The sequence below is a fragment of the Vulpes vulpes genome, chromosome 1 (genome assembly GCF_048418805.1).
Source record: "Vulpes vulpes isolate BD-2025 chromosome 1, VulVul3, whole genome shotgun sequence".
Taxonomy (NCBI): Eukaryota; Metazoa; Chordata; class Mammalia; order Carnivora; family Canidae; genus Vulpes; species Vulpes vulpes.
This window is the reverse complement of record NC_132780.1, coordinates 69,845,851-69,859,617: the sequence shown is the minus strand read 5'-3', so window position 1 is coordinate 69,859,617 and position 13,767 is coordinate 69,845,851. Positions and strand designations below refer to the sequence as shown.

General features: G+C 35.2%; 1 protein-coding gene across 17 annotated transcripts in view; it reads left to right on the top strand.

Annotated features, from left to right (window-relative positions):
* The window catches only part of QKI (QKI, KH domain containing RNA binding), a 161,754-nt gene that overhangs the window by 102,238 nt on the left and 45,749 nt on the right, over positions 1-13,767 (top strand). For all 17 annotated transcript variants that reach the window (XR_012003029.1, XR_003237588.2, XM_026015955.2 and 14 more), the window contains one exon: positions 12,949-13,092. Coding sequence is in view for 15 of the 17 variants with exons in the window: in XM_026015955.2 (XP_025871740.1) it covers positions 12,949-13,092 (144 nt within the window). In the remaining 2 variants the exon portion in view is untranslated. The remainder of the gene's footprint in view (positions 1-12,948; positions 13,093-13,767) is intronic.

Genomic DNA, 13,767 nt, shown 5'->3' with positions numbered 1-13,767 from the left:
ATACCAAACTCTTATTTAGGCATTTTTAAATATATTTGAGTAATATAAAAAAATGAAGGAATCATCTTGCTCTCTGGAGGCTTATTACTCTGTATGCTGATGTAGAAGACTATACAGTTTTAAGTATTACAGAACCATGAAATCCTATGGAAGCAAAGTGAGGGAGGTGAATTCAGAGAGGGGGAGGTGTGAAAATACTATGGAAGAAGTATTTGAACTCATTCTTCAATTTTTAATTTTTAATAAATTCCCTTTACTACTCTTTTGGTAAGTTTTTGTAGAGCTCATGGAATAATCATAGTTTATTCCTTTTTCTGGGAAACTGTAGTAGTTCTTTATGTGCTGTTTCAAATCTAAACCCTATATGGAAGACAATTCAATGATTTGATTAGCTGAGCTCTCCTCCAGTTTGCTACCCTAGAGATTACAGGTGCATCTTTATTGAGCTTGTTTGTCATAAAAATTTTATTTTAAAATAATTTCATGTTTTAACTTAACATTTAGCATATTTTTATTGATTAAGTTAATTAAAAGTTAGATTATGTAAAATGGCACTCTTTATCCCCAAGGAGCTTTCTGCTTTTATTTTCCTAAATTATAACCTACAGTCATCTTAGTTTATTTGCTGTTCTTCAGTCATCAGTTCTCTTATATTTTTGCTATGTCATTTTCTACAGTCCTTTCTTCCTGTTTGATTTTAGATAGCCTGTTTGAACAGTGGCAACATCAGTTATATAGGTCTTATGAAACGCTCAGTGCTCCTCTTTGTGCTGTACAAACATAGCACATTCAGAGCTCATCCTAGTCCTGTGATGTTAAGTACTAGACTGAGCTCTGTTAATGAAGGTGAGGACACCAAGGTTCAAGTATTTTGCCTAAATACAGCTAGTAAGTATAGTATTATAAATTCATTTAGAATATCAACAAATTGAATATTCAGAAAACGTATTTAAAAATCATATTCTAAAATAAATCATTGTTTTGTTTTGAATGTGTGTCGAATTTACTAAGTAAATTCCATTAGGAAAAAGTACCTGTATAGTAGTGAACCATATACTGTCATTCTCTTAACTCTCTCCTTAAAACTATCATACTTGGGGGACACCTGGGTGGCTCAGTTATTTAGTGTCTGCCTTAAGCTCAGGTCATGATCTCAGGGTCCTGGGATCTAGCCCCATGTCGCACTCCCTGCTCAACTGGGAGTCTGCTGCTCCCCCTCCCGCTGCTTGTGTGCTCATGCTTGGGCATCTGCATGCGCCTTCTCTTTCTCGAATAAATAAATCAAATCTTTAAAAACAAAAAAACTATCATGCTTGGCCCTGGGAATGATCTTTGTTCAAGGAAGTAAGTTAACCTGTAGGTGGCTTTGTCAGAATAATCATCTTGTTTATTCTCAATGAAATAATTATAATACTTATTATGGTTTTAAAATATTTAATCTTTTCTACTTAGTAGTATAATGTTAGTTGTAAAATATTTAAAGCAGACCGTATAATCTGAAGTCACTTTTGCTGAGTGATACTAAGTCAGGGTTCTGCCCATTAGTTTATCTCATTTTTCAGTGAGAAACAGGTGATTTATAGTAGTAAATTTAAAAGGTTTAAAAGGGTTTAAAAGGATTGATTAGCTTTGTAAGATATAAATTGCTGCGTACAAGGCCCTATATGTTTATTTTTTGTTAATACTAGGTGTGACTTCATCTTTGTATCTCATGCTGTACTTAGTAAAAATTGAACAGTTGTGGGCCATTTAATATGGAGGTGACTTTGATTCTAGACTCCTTGCAGCTTTTTAGATAGTAATACACATCAGAATTGCTATGTCTGAAAATAAAAATGATAGCAGGAAACATTCTGAGAGGATCTGGGGAAGATTTCATTATGATTCTTGTATAGGAAGATTTACATGGAGATGTCAATTGTCCCTAGTTAATTTTCAAAATATTACATAATCCCAAGTGGAAATCGGCAATTTTTTTTCTGGAGCTAGACAAAATGATTATAAAGTTTATGTGAAAAAATTAACAAGAATAACCAAGGAAAGTCTTGAAAAGGAAAAATTTAGGGGACAGGACTAAGGCTTCCAGAATTTAAAACATATTATAAGTCTGTAAGTAGAACAAAGTGGTATTAATGCATCATTGGGACAAAACGGAAATTGGGATTTTGGTGTTTGGGGTGGAGGAGAGTAGAAATGTTCAGTCTTTTTCTTTTTTCTTGTGTACTATCAGCAAGTAAACATTCCAATTTAATATTTTAAAACCTCACATTTTAAAACAGATGACTTCTTTCTATACTTGTAATTATCTTATCTTGCACGTACTAAATAGTGAAGAGAAAAAGACACAGTATACAGAATTCCACATAGGAACGGCAAAAGGATTCTACTAAAGCTTTAAGGAGGTGTTTCATGTTTCCAGGGATAACAACTGCTTTTATATGGGTGATTGTTAGCAACAGAAACTCAGCCCCAAGTTTTTGAAAAAATTTCCTGACAGTTCTTTATTTCTATTCTCACTCTATTTTTGTTAACCAGTAGTCAGCCATTGATCTTTATACTTGCTGGGAAGTGAAATTAAAAATCACTTGATTATATTTGTCTTTTTGGGGGAAAATCTTTACACATATTTAGATCAGTCTTTTCACCTTCACTGTGGTATCATCAAGATCATATTCAGCTTCCCAAATGGTCACAGCGAAACTTACTTTCACATTCTACAGACAGCTCTGATCTAGAGAAATCTTAATTTGGTTGTCATTGAAAGAAACCAATATGATTTGGCCATATTGAGGTCATAACTGGTGATATAATTTGGACATATGGTTATTACACTTAAATTAGTAGACTTAATGTATGAAAACTAGAAGGAGGATATACCTGACAGTCTTTTAGTACTGTTTACAGGCAGTGGATATTTCTTGTGAAGGAAAGTATTAAGAATAGTCCCTTTTTTCTTAACTTGGAAAATATTTGACATAAAACAAAAAGTTCTTCATGTTAAGGGAATTGTCTCATTGTGCTTTATTTGTCTATTTCAAAGATTTATTTATTTTAGAGAGCATGCGAGCACACGAGTGGGAGTGGAAGAGGAAGAAGAAGAGGGAAAAGGGAGAGAGAATCCCAAGCAGACTGTATGCTGAGCACAGAGCCTGACCTGGGGCTTGATCTCACAACCCTGAGATCAGTATCTGGGCCAAAACCAAGAGTCACACATTCACTGCCTGTGCCATGCTGGTGCCCCTTATTGTGCTTAATTTAACAAGCTTTTGTTGAATGCTTGCTTCCTAAAGAATTTCCTTGAGGAGGCTTCAACAGACAGTATAAACATATTCTAATCTTCATATATTATTAGAAAATAATTTGCTTTGAAAATATGATTGTTGGGGCTCCTGGGTGGCTTAGTTGGTTAACCATCCGATGTTTAATTTTGACTCAGGTCATGATCTCGAGCTCAATGTTGGGCTCCCCATTTAGCTGGGAGTTTGCTTCTCTCTCTCAAATAAATAAGTAAATCTTTAAAAGGAAGAAAGAAAATGTTGCTGGCGTCAAGTTAAGAAAATTTTTGAGGTGGTTTATGTATACAATGGAATATTACTTAGCCATTAGAAATGACAAATACCCACCATTTGCTTCAATGTGGATGGAACTGGAGGGTATTATGCTGAGTGAAATGAGTCAGTTGGAGAAGGACAAACATTATATGTTCTCATTCATTTGGGGAATATAAATAATAGTGAAAGGGAATAGAAGGGAAGGGAGAAGAAATGGGTAGGAAATATCAGAAAGGGAGACAGAACGTAAAGACTCCTAACTCTGGGAAACGAACTAGGGGTGGTGGAAGAGGAAGGGGGGGGGTGGGGGTGAATGGGTGGGTGACAGGCACTGAGGGGGGCACTTGACCGGATGAGCACTGGGTGTTATTCTGTATGTTGGCAAATTGAACACCAATAAAAATAAATTTATTATTAAAAAAATAATAAATAAAAAATAAAAACTTCGCTAAGAAAAAAATTTTTGAGGAACTTTGCAGCTGGAGTCAGTGAACAATTATGTGAGGCCTACTTTATGTCCATTTTCTCAGTGAATATTAAACTTAATTTAGGATTGCATATACAGCTGGAGATAGTTATATGTCTAAGCTTTATTGCTTGGCTTAAAATGTATATTCATAAGTATGTTACTGGAACCTTGGTTTGCTTAAATACGTAATCCTTTTGAATTCTTTTCTTGGAAGTTTTGACATATGAACTTTCACATTAAGAGCACAGTAGGGGGCGAAGTCTTAGGCTCATTTGCCTGACTACAAATATGTAATTAAACGAGTTTATCAGCAGGGGTTGGGACAATCAGTGTGGTCTGATGTTTCATGTTATAGAATTACTCTGTTCAGATAGATACTGTAATTAGAACATAATTGTAAACTTCACAGGCACTTACTCATCAGGTGTTTTTTGGTTTTATTCTAAAAACCAATCAAAACCAAAAGGGGTTCTCAAATTTTGATATATATATATATATATATATATATATATATATATATATTTTTTTTTTTTTTTTTTAACTTAATAGCTTTATGTCATTGTACATAGTAGCTTCAAAAATGAAATGGATGATATGTAATGGAGAAGTATGGTTAGAACTTATTTCATTCAGGACAATAGTTTGAATTAGCCCTAATTCAATAATAATATTGGAGATGTTCATTGTGTACTACGACCAAATTTTAGTTTTAAGAATCTCACCCATTGAAAACTTTAATATAACTGAAGGAATTCTAAGTGTTAAATGGCCACAGGTTTATCATTTTTGTGTCAATGAAATTTGATAGGCAGTTCTCTCATCTAGGAAATAAAGCATATTTGTAGATATGAGATCTTTTTTTTTTTTTTTTTTTTGCCAGGTGTTTCTCTGACAGTTGTCACTACTGTTCTTCATATAACTTATTCAGGAATTCATTTATGGAGAAAGAGCACTTGACTTTGAATTAGGACATAGGACCAACACCAAAAAAACAAAAAGCACATACACCAGATAATTTCAGTGTGTTGCCTTATCTGTGTCCAAAGTCCCTACTATCTCCAAATGGTGTGCAAACAAGACATGTTTAAAATACCACACAAAAAATTTTAAAAGTAAAATAGAAAAAGGTCTTAAGATTCAAGATCTCAGTGTTCTGTTTCTGGCTTTTTCACTAACTCATGCTCTTTGGGGGGGCAGTTTGCTTAATTAGGGCTCTCAGGTAGGTAATGTCTTATGCTAAGAATTAGTGTTGGAGTGCAAGCTCTGAGGTCATTCTGCCAGATAGAACACTTACTGTCTAAATGACTTGAGCAAGCCATGTCTGTCTCAGCCTCATTATTAACATGTTGTAGGAATAAGAATACTGTACTCATACAGCTGTTACAAGGAATGAATGAGGTGGTATGTTTATATTGCTGAGAATAGTACTTGGCAAGCAGTAATTATTTAATAAAAGCTTAGTTACTATCTTATCACCATCATTATTTCCATTTCTAAATTTCTTCATCACCTGAGAGACTAAAAGTTATTTGAAATTTGTTATTTCTTTATAGCATACTTGTCAGGAATGTAGATCATAATAAAGTATCAATGGTAATTGTATCTACTCTACAATCAGGAATGGATGGCATTATAAAGTTTTATATGCTGCTAAACTTTAATTTACTCTATAAATAAAGCTATATTGCCATTTCCTTCAATGTTGTCGTTTCAGCCTCTCTAAAATTAAAAGATTAAAGGTCAGTGGTTTTGAGTTTTGAACTTATGTACAGACATAGTAGTTATATATGTTGTCTTTGCTCTTACGTTGTTCTGTTATATTGAGATAGAGCTTTAGTCTTGAAGGTCTTGAAGTCTTGAAGCTTTAGTCTTCTTTTTCTTTTCTTTTTTTAAGATTTTATTTATTTTAGAGCAGGAGTAGGGAGAGGAGCAATGGGAGGGAGGTAGAACTAGCTGACTCCACCATTGAGCTCAGAACCCAACCTGGGTCTCAGGGCTCAATCTGAGGACCTTGAGATCATGACCTGAGCCAAAACCAAGAGTTGGATGCTTAACACACTGAACCACTCTGGCACTCACCTAAGTCTTGCAGTTTTAAAAAGACGTTGACCTTTCTGTTACTGCATTATTCTTATATAATGAAACAAGGTAGTCCTAAGGTGACAGAGTAAAGGGAAAGCACTGTCTGGATATGAAAGTCGTACCTTATGAGCAGTATTGTAGAAGTATGGGAAAGTTAACTAGAAGAGAAGAGAATAAAAGTAAAAGAGAGGTGTAAAGATTGTCACGTGGAACTGTCAATTTAAGTACGAAGGTGAAAAGAAGCAGGCCCAGAAACCAAGATCTATACCAAGGTGAAAAGAAGCAGGCCCAGAAACCAAGATCTATATAAAGGGAGATTATATAGAGGCTTCTATAGGCAGAGACACAAAAATAATGAATACAGCAAAGTACTGTGGGGAAAGCTGCAATATATTGATGTATCTTAATGACACTCCTCAATAAAAAAGCTGAGTTGTTGAGTTCAGTAAGTATTTAAGGGCCAGATAGGTGTAAAGTCAGTTATATACATACTGTCAAGGGTATAAAAATCAATGAGAACATGGTTCTGATATCAACTAAGCTCGAACTTTCTTATAAGCTAGAACAGGTAATTATAAGTTGCAATATGATAGAACAAAAGATAAATAAAAGCAAATATTAAAGAAGGCATTCTGGACATAGGAGATAACTTACATAGTTATGGGTGTCATGATCCATGTTTATGAATAGGCCAATTTATTTACAACATGGAATGAATATAAGCAAGAAATGATACCTGAAATTTGTGTGGTTTGTGAATGGGTATATGTAGTAGCTTAGCTTCTCCTTCAAGGTACAAATAACCTTATGACTGCATTTCAGAGATTCTTCTACAAAACCACTTAGTCCTTGTCCTCACATTTCAAAAATCTGTACTCCTTAGAATCCATAATAACTGAGACCTAATTGTAGACAAGTTTGGAGAAGGGAGATAACAAACTTCAGTTGAGACATACTGAGAGTGCTTTGGAGATACTGATACCACATGTCAAGTTGACAGTTGAATCTGAAGGCCTAGAAATTAGCAGGGATGACTGTGCTGGAATGCAAATTTGGGACATGCTCTTCTGTATTGCTGAGGATTTGGTGGCACATTAAATGACATGACATTGCGCTGTGTGAATATAAACCAGACATTGTAATCATGAGTAATAGTGAGCTGTTTTTTCCACATGATATCTCTGCTGTTGACTCTTGAAATGTAACTGTAGAAAGAAATCAATGCCTTAACCACAGTTTCTGAGAACTATACCATTTTGGATGTATATCCATTTTGCTATCCCTCCTCTCTGCTTCATTTCAGTCTTTTATTTGTCGCAAATTATTAAAATGAGAAATTTAGGGAGTAGGTTCATAACGTACATTTTGGGTACAGAAGTACGTACCCTAATCCTATTTTATTTGTTTTCTTATGACTGACAAAAAAAAACCTTTATAGAGAGGTTTTATTGACTTCCCCTATAGTATTCATCCAATTCCATATTGCCTTTATCATCTGTTACAGAAGCAGAAAAAGAACGCAGGGAGAAATCTGGTTGGTAATGAATAATAATTACTAGGCTTAAAACTCACTCTTCGGGCAGCTCAGGTGGCTCAGCAGTTTAGCGCTGCCTTCAGCCCAGGGTGTGATCTTGGAGACCTGGGATCGAGTCCCATGTCAGGCTCCCTGCATGGAGCCTGCTTCTCCCTCTGCCTCTCTCTCTCTGTGTCTCCCATGAATAAATAAATAAAATCTTAAAAAAAAAAAAAAAAAGACTCTTCAAGGAATTTGCTTAACTCTGAGTTTAGAATGGACTACAATTGGATAAATGTGGCTTCTGTGTAGAGTGATCTTAAAACCTATTTTTTAAAAATCAAGTTTGATATATTTATGAATTACATTATGTAATTATGTGAAGTCTGTGGATGAAAACATGGGTGCCCCCTGCGCCCCTGCCTGCCAAGATTCTTTGGTATTTATTCCTTATTGCTACCTTGTGTGCTTATGTTGCTGGTAGTTGATTTTTTGGTTTGTTTTGTTTTCGTCTCATCTTTCTGTTGTGGTGAGAACTCAGTGGGCCCTTTTTCATTTGGAAGCTCTTACCTTTCACTTTGGTTTCAAAAGAATGTATTACGGTGATAATTTTTCTTCCTCCTTCTTCCTTTTTCTTTTTCTTGGTGAAACATCTGTCATTTAGTTTCTGGACCTTTCGAACTAGTCCTCTAATTTTTAACTGTTCTTTACCATTTTCCATCTCTGTCATTGCTGCTGCTTGGACGGAGAGTTTCTCAGTTTTTGTCTTCCAGTCTACCAAGTTTTTCATTTTACTGTCATAGTTTTAGTTTCTCAGATTCCCTGTTATGTTTTGAATTATTTTAACAGCATCCTTTACCTCAAGGATGCAACATCTTCTTTTAATTCAAAACTCTGCAGAATTTTGAATTTTTCTTCTCTCTGGTCAGTGGTTGTTTTCTTGAGGTGGTTTTCTGTTTGTTGGGCTGGTCAGACTCCCAAGAGAAAAGTCTTCCAGTCTTCCTCCACTAGTGTGTGGGCTGACTGCCCTTGCTCTAGGTGTAGAGCTGGACACCTCAACCTTCAGTGTGTAAATGATCCCACCAACTGCCCCTCAAAATCCAGTTCTGTAAAGTAGAACTCTTTAGGAATACATTTCTCATCTTTTGCTGGGAATTAAGGAGTGCCAGCTGAGAATAGATGTGGAGCTTCAACTGCTCCCTTAGTGAGAATTAAATCAGTCTTCAAGTCTTAGCCCCACCTTTATCCCTATGACTATTGCTGCCAGTGCCTCAGCTTTTTCCCTAGGGGATGGAATGAGGTGGCAGGGGGAGGAGTCTACAGCAGAAATTGGTTCCTTTTCTCCTGGGGTTAGCTAAACCCCTGATTGCTCAGCTCAGATGCTTTGTGGTTTCTCAATTGTTTCCTTTCCCATTTTCTTCTTTATGAGTTTTGTATATTTTAAACTCTACAGTATTCTAGAATTTTAGGAGGGACTATAAGTACATGATGATAATAATCTCACCATCTTTATCTTTGTCTACAAGTTTTTATTCTTTCAAGTGTTTTTAAAACTAAGCAAAACTAGGGCACCTGAGTGGCTCCAGGGGTTGAGCATCTTTGTTCGGCTCAGGTCATGATCCTGGGGATCCTGGGATCGAGTCCCACATCAGGATCCCCACGGGGAGCCTGCTTCTCCTTCTGCCTATGTCCCTGCCTCTGTCTCTCATGAATAAATAAATAAAATCTTAGAAAAAAATAAGCAAAAACCTTCATTTTGAAGCAAACATTAGGGGAGATGTAACTTTCTTTTATTTTCAGTTTTTGACTGGCACTTCAGTTGTTGAATTAATTAAGAGTATACATTTGCCAAAGTGTTTTACAACTTAAAAATGTATTCCTTGAATAAAGCACAATGTCAAATTATACTTTAACTTTATTCTCTGTTCCTGTCATGCAATTAATCTCTCTTCCTTTTGAAATCCTTTGGCTTTTTGCCTTTCCATGTATAAAAGTTTCTGTGGTAAGTCTCATGGTATTAGTTTTTATTCCTACACCTTTCTAAATATTTTGGATTATAAATCTTCCTCAGTCACCATTGTATTAGCACCTATATTAGTATCTGTATTTGTGTCTTACATATGTGTATATGGGTAAAACAATTTTAGTTGTCTTTGTCTACAAATTATAACAGTTATAGGTTAGTTTTGATTGATTGGTTTTTCTTCTCAGTTATGTTACATTTTCCTGCATCTTGGCATGCATGTTAATTTCTGATTAGATGCCAGATAGTGTGACTTTTACCTTGTTGGGTAGATGTTTCCTATTCCTGTAAATATTCTTGGGCTTTCTTCTGCGACACAGTGAAGATAGTTGGGAACACTTTTCATCCTTTTAGATCTTGCTTTTAAGATTTGATTAGGCAGTACCAGAGTAGTCTCAGACCAGGTTTAATTATTTCCTATGACGGAGGCAAGCCTTGTATATACTTAACCTAGTATCTGTGAATCATGAACTCTTTTAGTCTGGCTCTCTGAGGGAACCCAGCACTTTTACCTTGGGTCCTGTGGCTGGTTCTTTCTCCAGCCTCTGGTATTTCCTCTGCCACACATGCACTGACTAGTGTTCAGCTGAGTGTATGAGTGGACCTTGTGCAGATCCTCAGAATTCTTTCAGAATAGCTCTAGTACTCTTCTCTGAAATCTCGCTGGGTTGGTCTCCCTGGATTTTTTGTTTAGTCTCCACAAGCCAGAGAGGTAGCCTGGCACCCTTCCCCAGCCTGCATCCTGGAGACTCCCAAGCCAGAGAACTGAAGTAATCCTAGGGTTGACTTCTTGATTTGCCATCTCTCAGCCTCATTGTCTTCATTGCCTGACATTCAGAGGCTTGAGAACTGTCATTTCTTGTGCTTTGCCTGTTTTTTATTTTATTTATTTTATTTTATTATCATTATTATTATTTTTTGGTTGTTTCAGCCAGGAGAGTGAATCTTGTCTGTTATTTTTATCTTGGCTGGAAGCAGAAGTCCCTTACTCCTATGAATTTGGACACCCTTTTTTAGGTTCATCAAAATGTAGAAGTCATTTTATTAGATCAGAAAATTGATATATAAAAAATATAAATATAAATTTTGGTGAAGAAATATTGTTAACATTTTTTAACATAAAAATTAAAATCTGTATTTAAAAATTGATTTTTCTTGCCACGGTAGAGATACATTCATATATATTTTATGTTGTTAGCCCTAGAGAGAACCCTGAGATTCTCAATTTTTTCCAACTCCTTGATACCCTAATTTCCCCTTTTTTTTTTTTTAAGAGTTTTATTTATTTATTCATGAGAAATAGAGAGAGAGCACAGCAGAGACATAGGCAGAAGGAGAAGCAGGCTCCATGCAGGGAGCCCAATGTGGGACTCGATCCTGGTATTCCAGGATCACGCTCTGGGCCAAAGGCAGGCACTCAACCAATGAGCCATCCAGGCTTCCCCCTAGTTTCCCGTTTCTTTTCATGGTGTCTGTCCCCTAGGCAAGATGAAATACTTAATAGATATTTTTATTGAATAGTTACTTCCAAACAGCTTCATTAGTATTTGAATCAAAACAACTTAAAGTGAAAAAAATTAAATTTTATTCATAAATTTTAATGTTTATTGACATCATTTATTAATGAGATCTCTATTTTTCTTGGGCACCATTCAGATTAGCAAACATTAGGAGAGCAAACAGTATTTTCATACTAATGATATTAACAAATATGGGCAGAAACATATATTTCACTGTTAGAATTCATTTCCATCCTTATTGGCTAAGGCCCATATATTTTCGTTAGCATGACCTCTGCAAACATGTAAGTTGTAGTATAGGGCTGTTTTATTGTATTAATTTTATTAATTTATGCCAGTTTTTTAATCTCCTTTGGAATTTATTTTTAAATTTACTTTTATTTAAATTCAATTAATTAACATATAGTGTATTATTAGTTTTAGAGGTAGAGTTCAGGGATTTGTCAATTGTATATAACACACAGTGCTCAATATGTCATATGCCCCATCGCCCAGTTACCCCATCCCAGAATCTCACAATTTAGTAGTGACATTTAAGAGGAAGGTACAGCCACACACATTATCTATTGTTACCTTGCACTGAACCAGGTACATGTATCCATACCATTTCTTTACTTATTTATAAATTTACACTCTTATTTTCTGGTTTTAAAAATGATTTATGAATTATATTACTTATGAATGTGTCTGTTATCTCTAAAACTTAAAACAAGAAGTAATTGTGAAATTATCATATCTTAGGTGAAAGGGAATTGTAGTCAACCCTACTTTTAAACCTCCCTGTATATTGGTTTGACTATGTTTCCATAATGGGGTATCCCTCACTAAGTGATTTGAAGACCTCAGGAGATGAAACATTGATGTTTTCCATTAAGCAAGTACTTATGATTGCTATAAATAGTGACCTTATAGTTTACTGTTTTTAAAGCAAGGTCTGATGGAAACATATATTCCTTGTAATGATTATAGTGAAATGTTTCCATAATTACTACTTGATACACTTAAATGGCATCTTTTTTTTTTTTTAAGATTTATTTATTTATTTGAGAGAGAGAGAGAGAGGGAGCACAAGCAGGGGGAATGACTGAGGGAGAAGGAAAAGCAGGTTTCCCTCTGAGCAGAGAGCCTGACACAGGGCTTGATTCCAGGATCCCTAGATCATGACCTGAGCTGAAGGCAGACCCCCAACTGACTGAACCACCCAGGTGACACTTAATTGGCATTTTTTTTTTTTTACATAATAATGTTTATGTGTAAAATACTTGTCCTGAACTTGAATTCAGCCAGTTATTTAAAGTAGTTGTACAGAAAAGGAAAAATCACTGAATTTGAGAATGCAAATGTGGATTCAGCTCCTAAATCGGCATGTATTAGTTGTGTGACCTCGATGCTGACTTGTTTAAGTTAACCTTCATGACTTATTTACCCCATAAGTAAAATAGAGAAGAAATAATATGCTTTTTATGATCACCTAAAGATGACTCCATAATAACTTTCTTAGTATATAAGAACACTGCAAGGGATCTGATGGCCTTGCTTACTGTTGTATCTTTAGCATCTGGTTTCATGCTTCGTACATGTAAGTGATCAACAAATATTTGTTGGATTAACTGTCATTTGACCACGTAGTTTCACACCAAGCCTTTTTTCAAGGAAAAGAATTCAAAAGGTTTATAATGTCATTATAGCAGAATGATGCAAACATAGCTTAAATTATTGGCAACTTGTTAGTGTTATGAAAGATATATTCTGAGAAGAAAAATTGGTAATGTGTTTTGCAAATTTTTTAGGAGGAGCAGAATAGAGGCAAGCCTAATTGGGAGCATCTCAATGAAGACTTACATGTACTGATCACTGTGGAAGATGCTCAAAACAGAGCGGAGATCAAACTGAAGAGAGCCGTTGAAGAAGTGAAGAAATTACTGGTACCTGCAGTAAGTAATGATTTCCAAATCTTAGATTTGGGGCCCAACCCCGTTTTCCTTTAATTTTTTAAATTAGTGTAATGTTTATCTTAATGAAGAGGTTATTTTTTTATTTAATCTCAAAGCATAAATATGATTTATAACTCATTTATTATAGCATAATAGGCAAACAGACATTACTCAGATCCTAAAATGGGAAAACCTGTTTATGTTGGGGGAAGGAAATGTGAGGGGAGCTAGCTCAATTAGTGTCCTACTTTTCAAAGATGTTACTATTATTGCCTCACTCTATTATAGGGTGAAAAAGGTAGATACATTATCAGTAAGGGGATGAAAACCTTTTTTGAGGGAAGAGCAGTTTCTCATTGTAAGCAAGTAACAAATGTACAGAAAAGTCCTGTAACACTCCTGTGTTAGGAGTGCATTGTTTGAGTTGGCTGTGAGTTCCAAGTACCCTCCTGGCATGTCATTGTCTCCATCGAAAGATTAATATTCCCCAGTGAAATGTTCCCATAGTATGATGAAATTTTCTTTTAGAAAACAGGAGCTAACTTTTGTGGATTCATTAGATATCATCTCGAGCACTTTTCACACTTCAACTCATTTAATGTTTTTTTATAAGATACTAAAAACTATTAAAGTTCATATTTAGGGGTCTTAGCTAAAACACTGAAAGTAATTTTG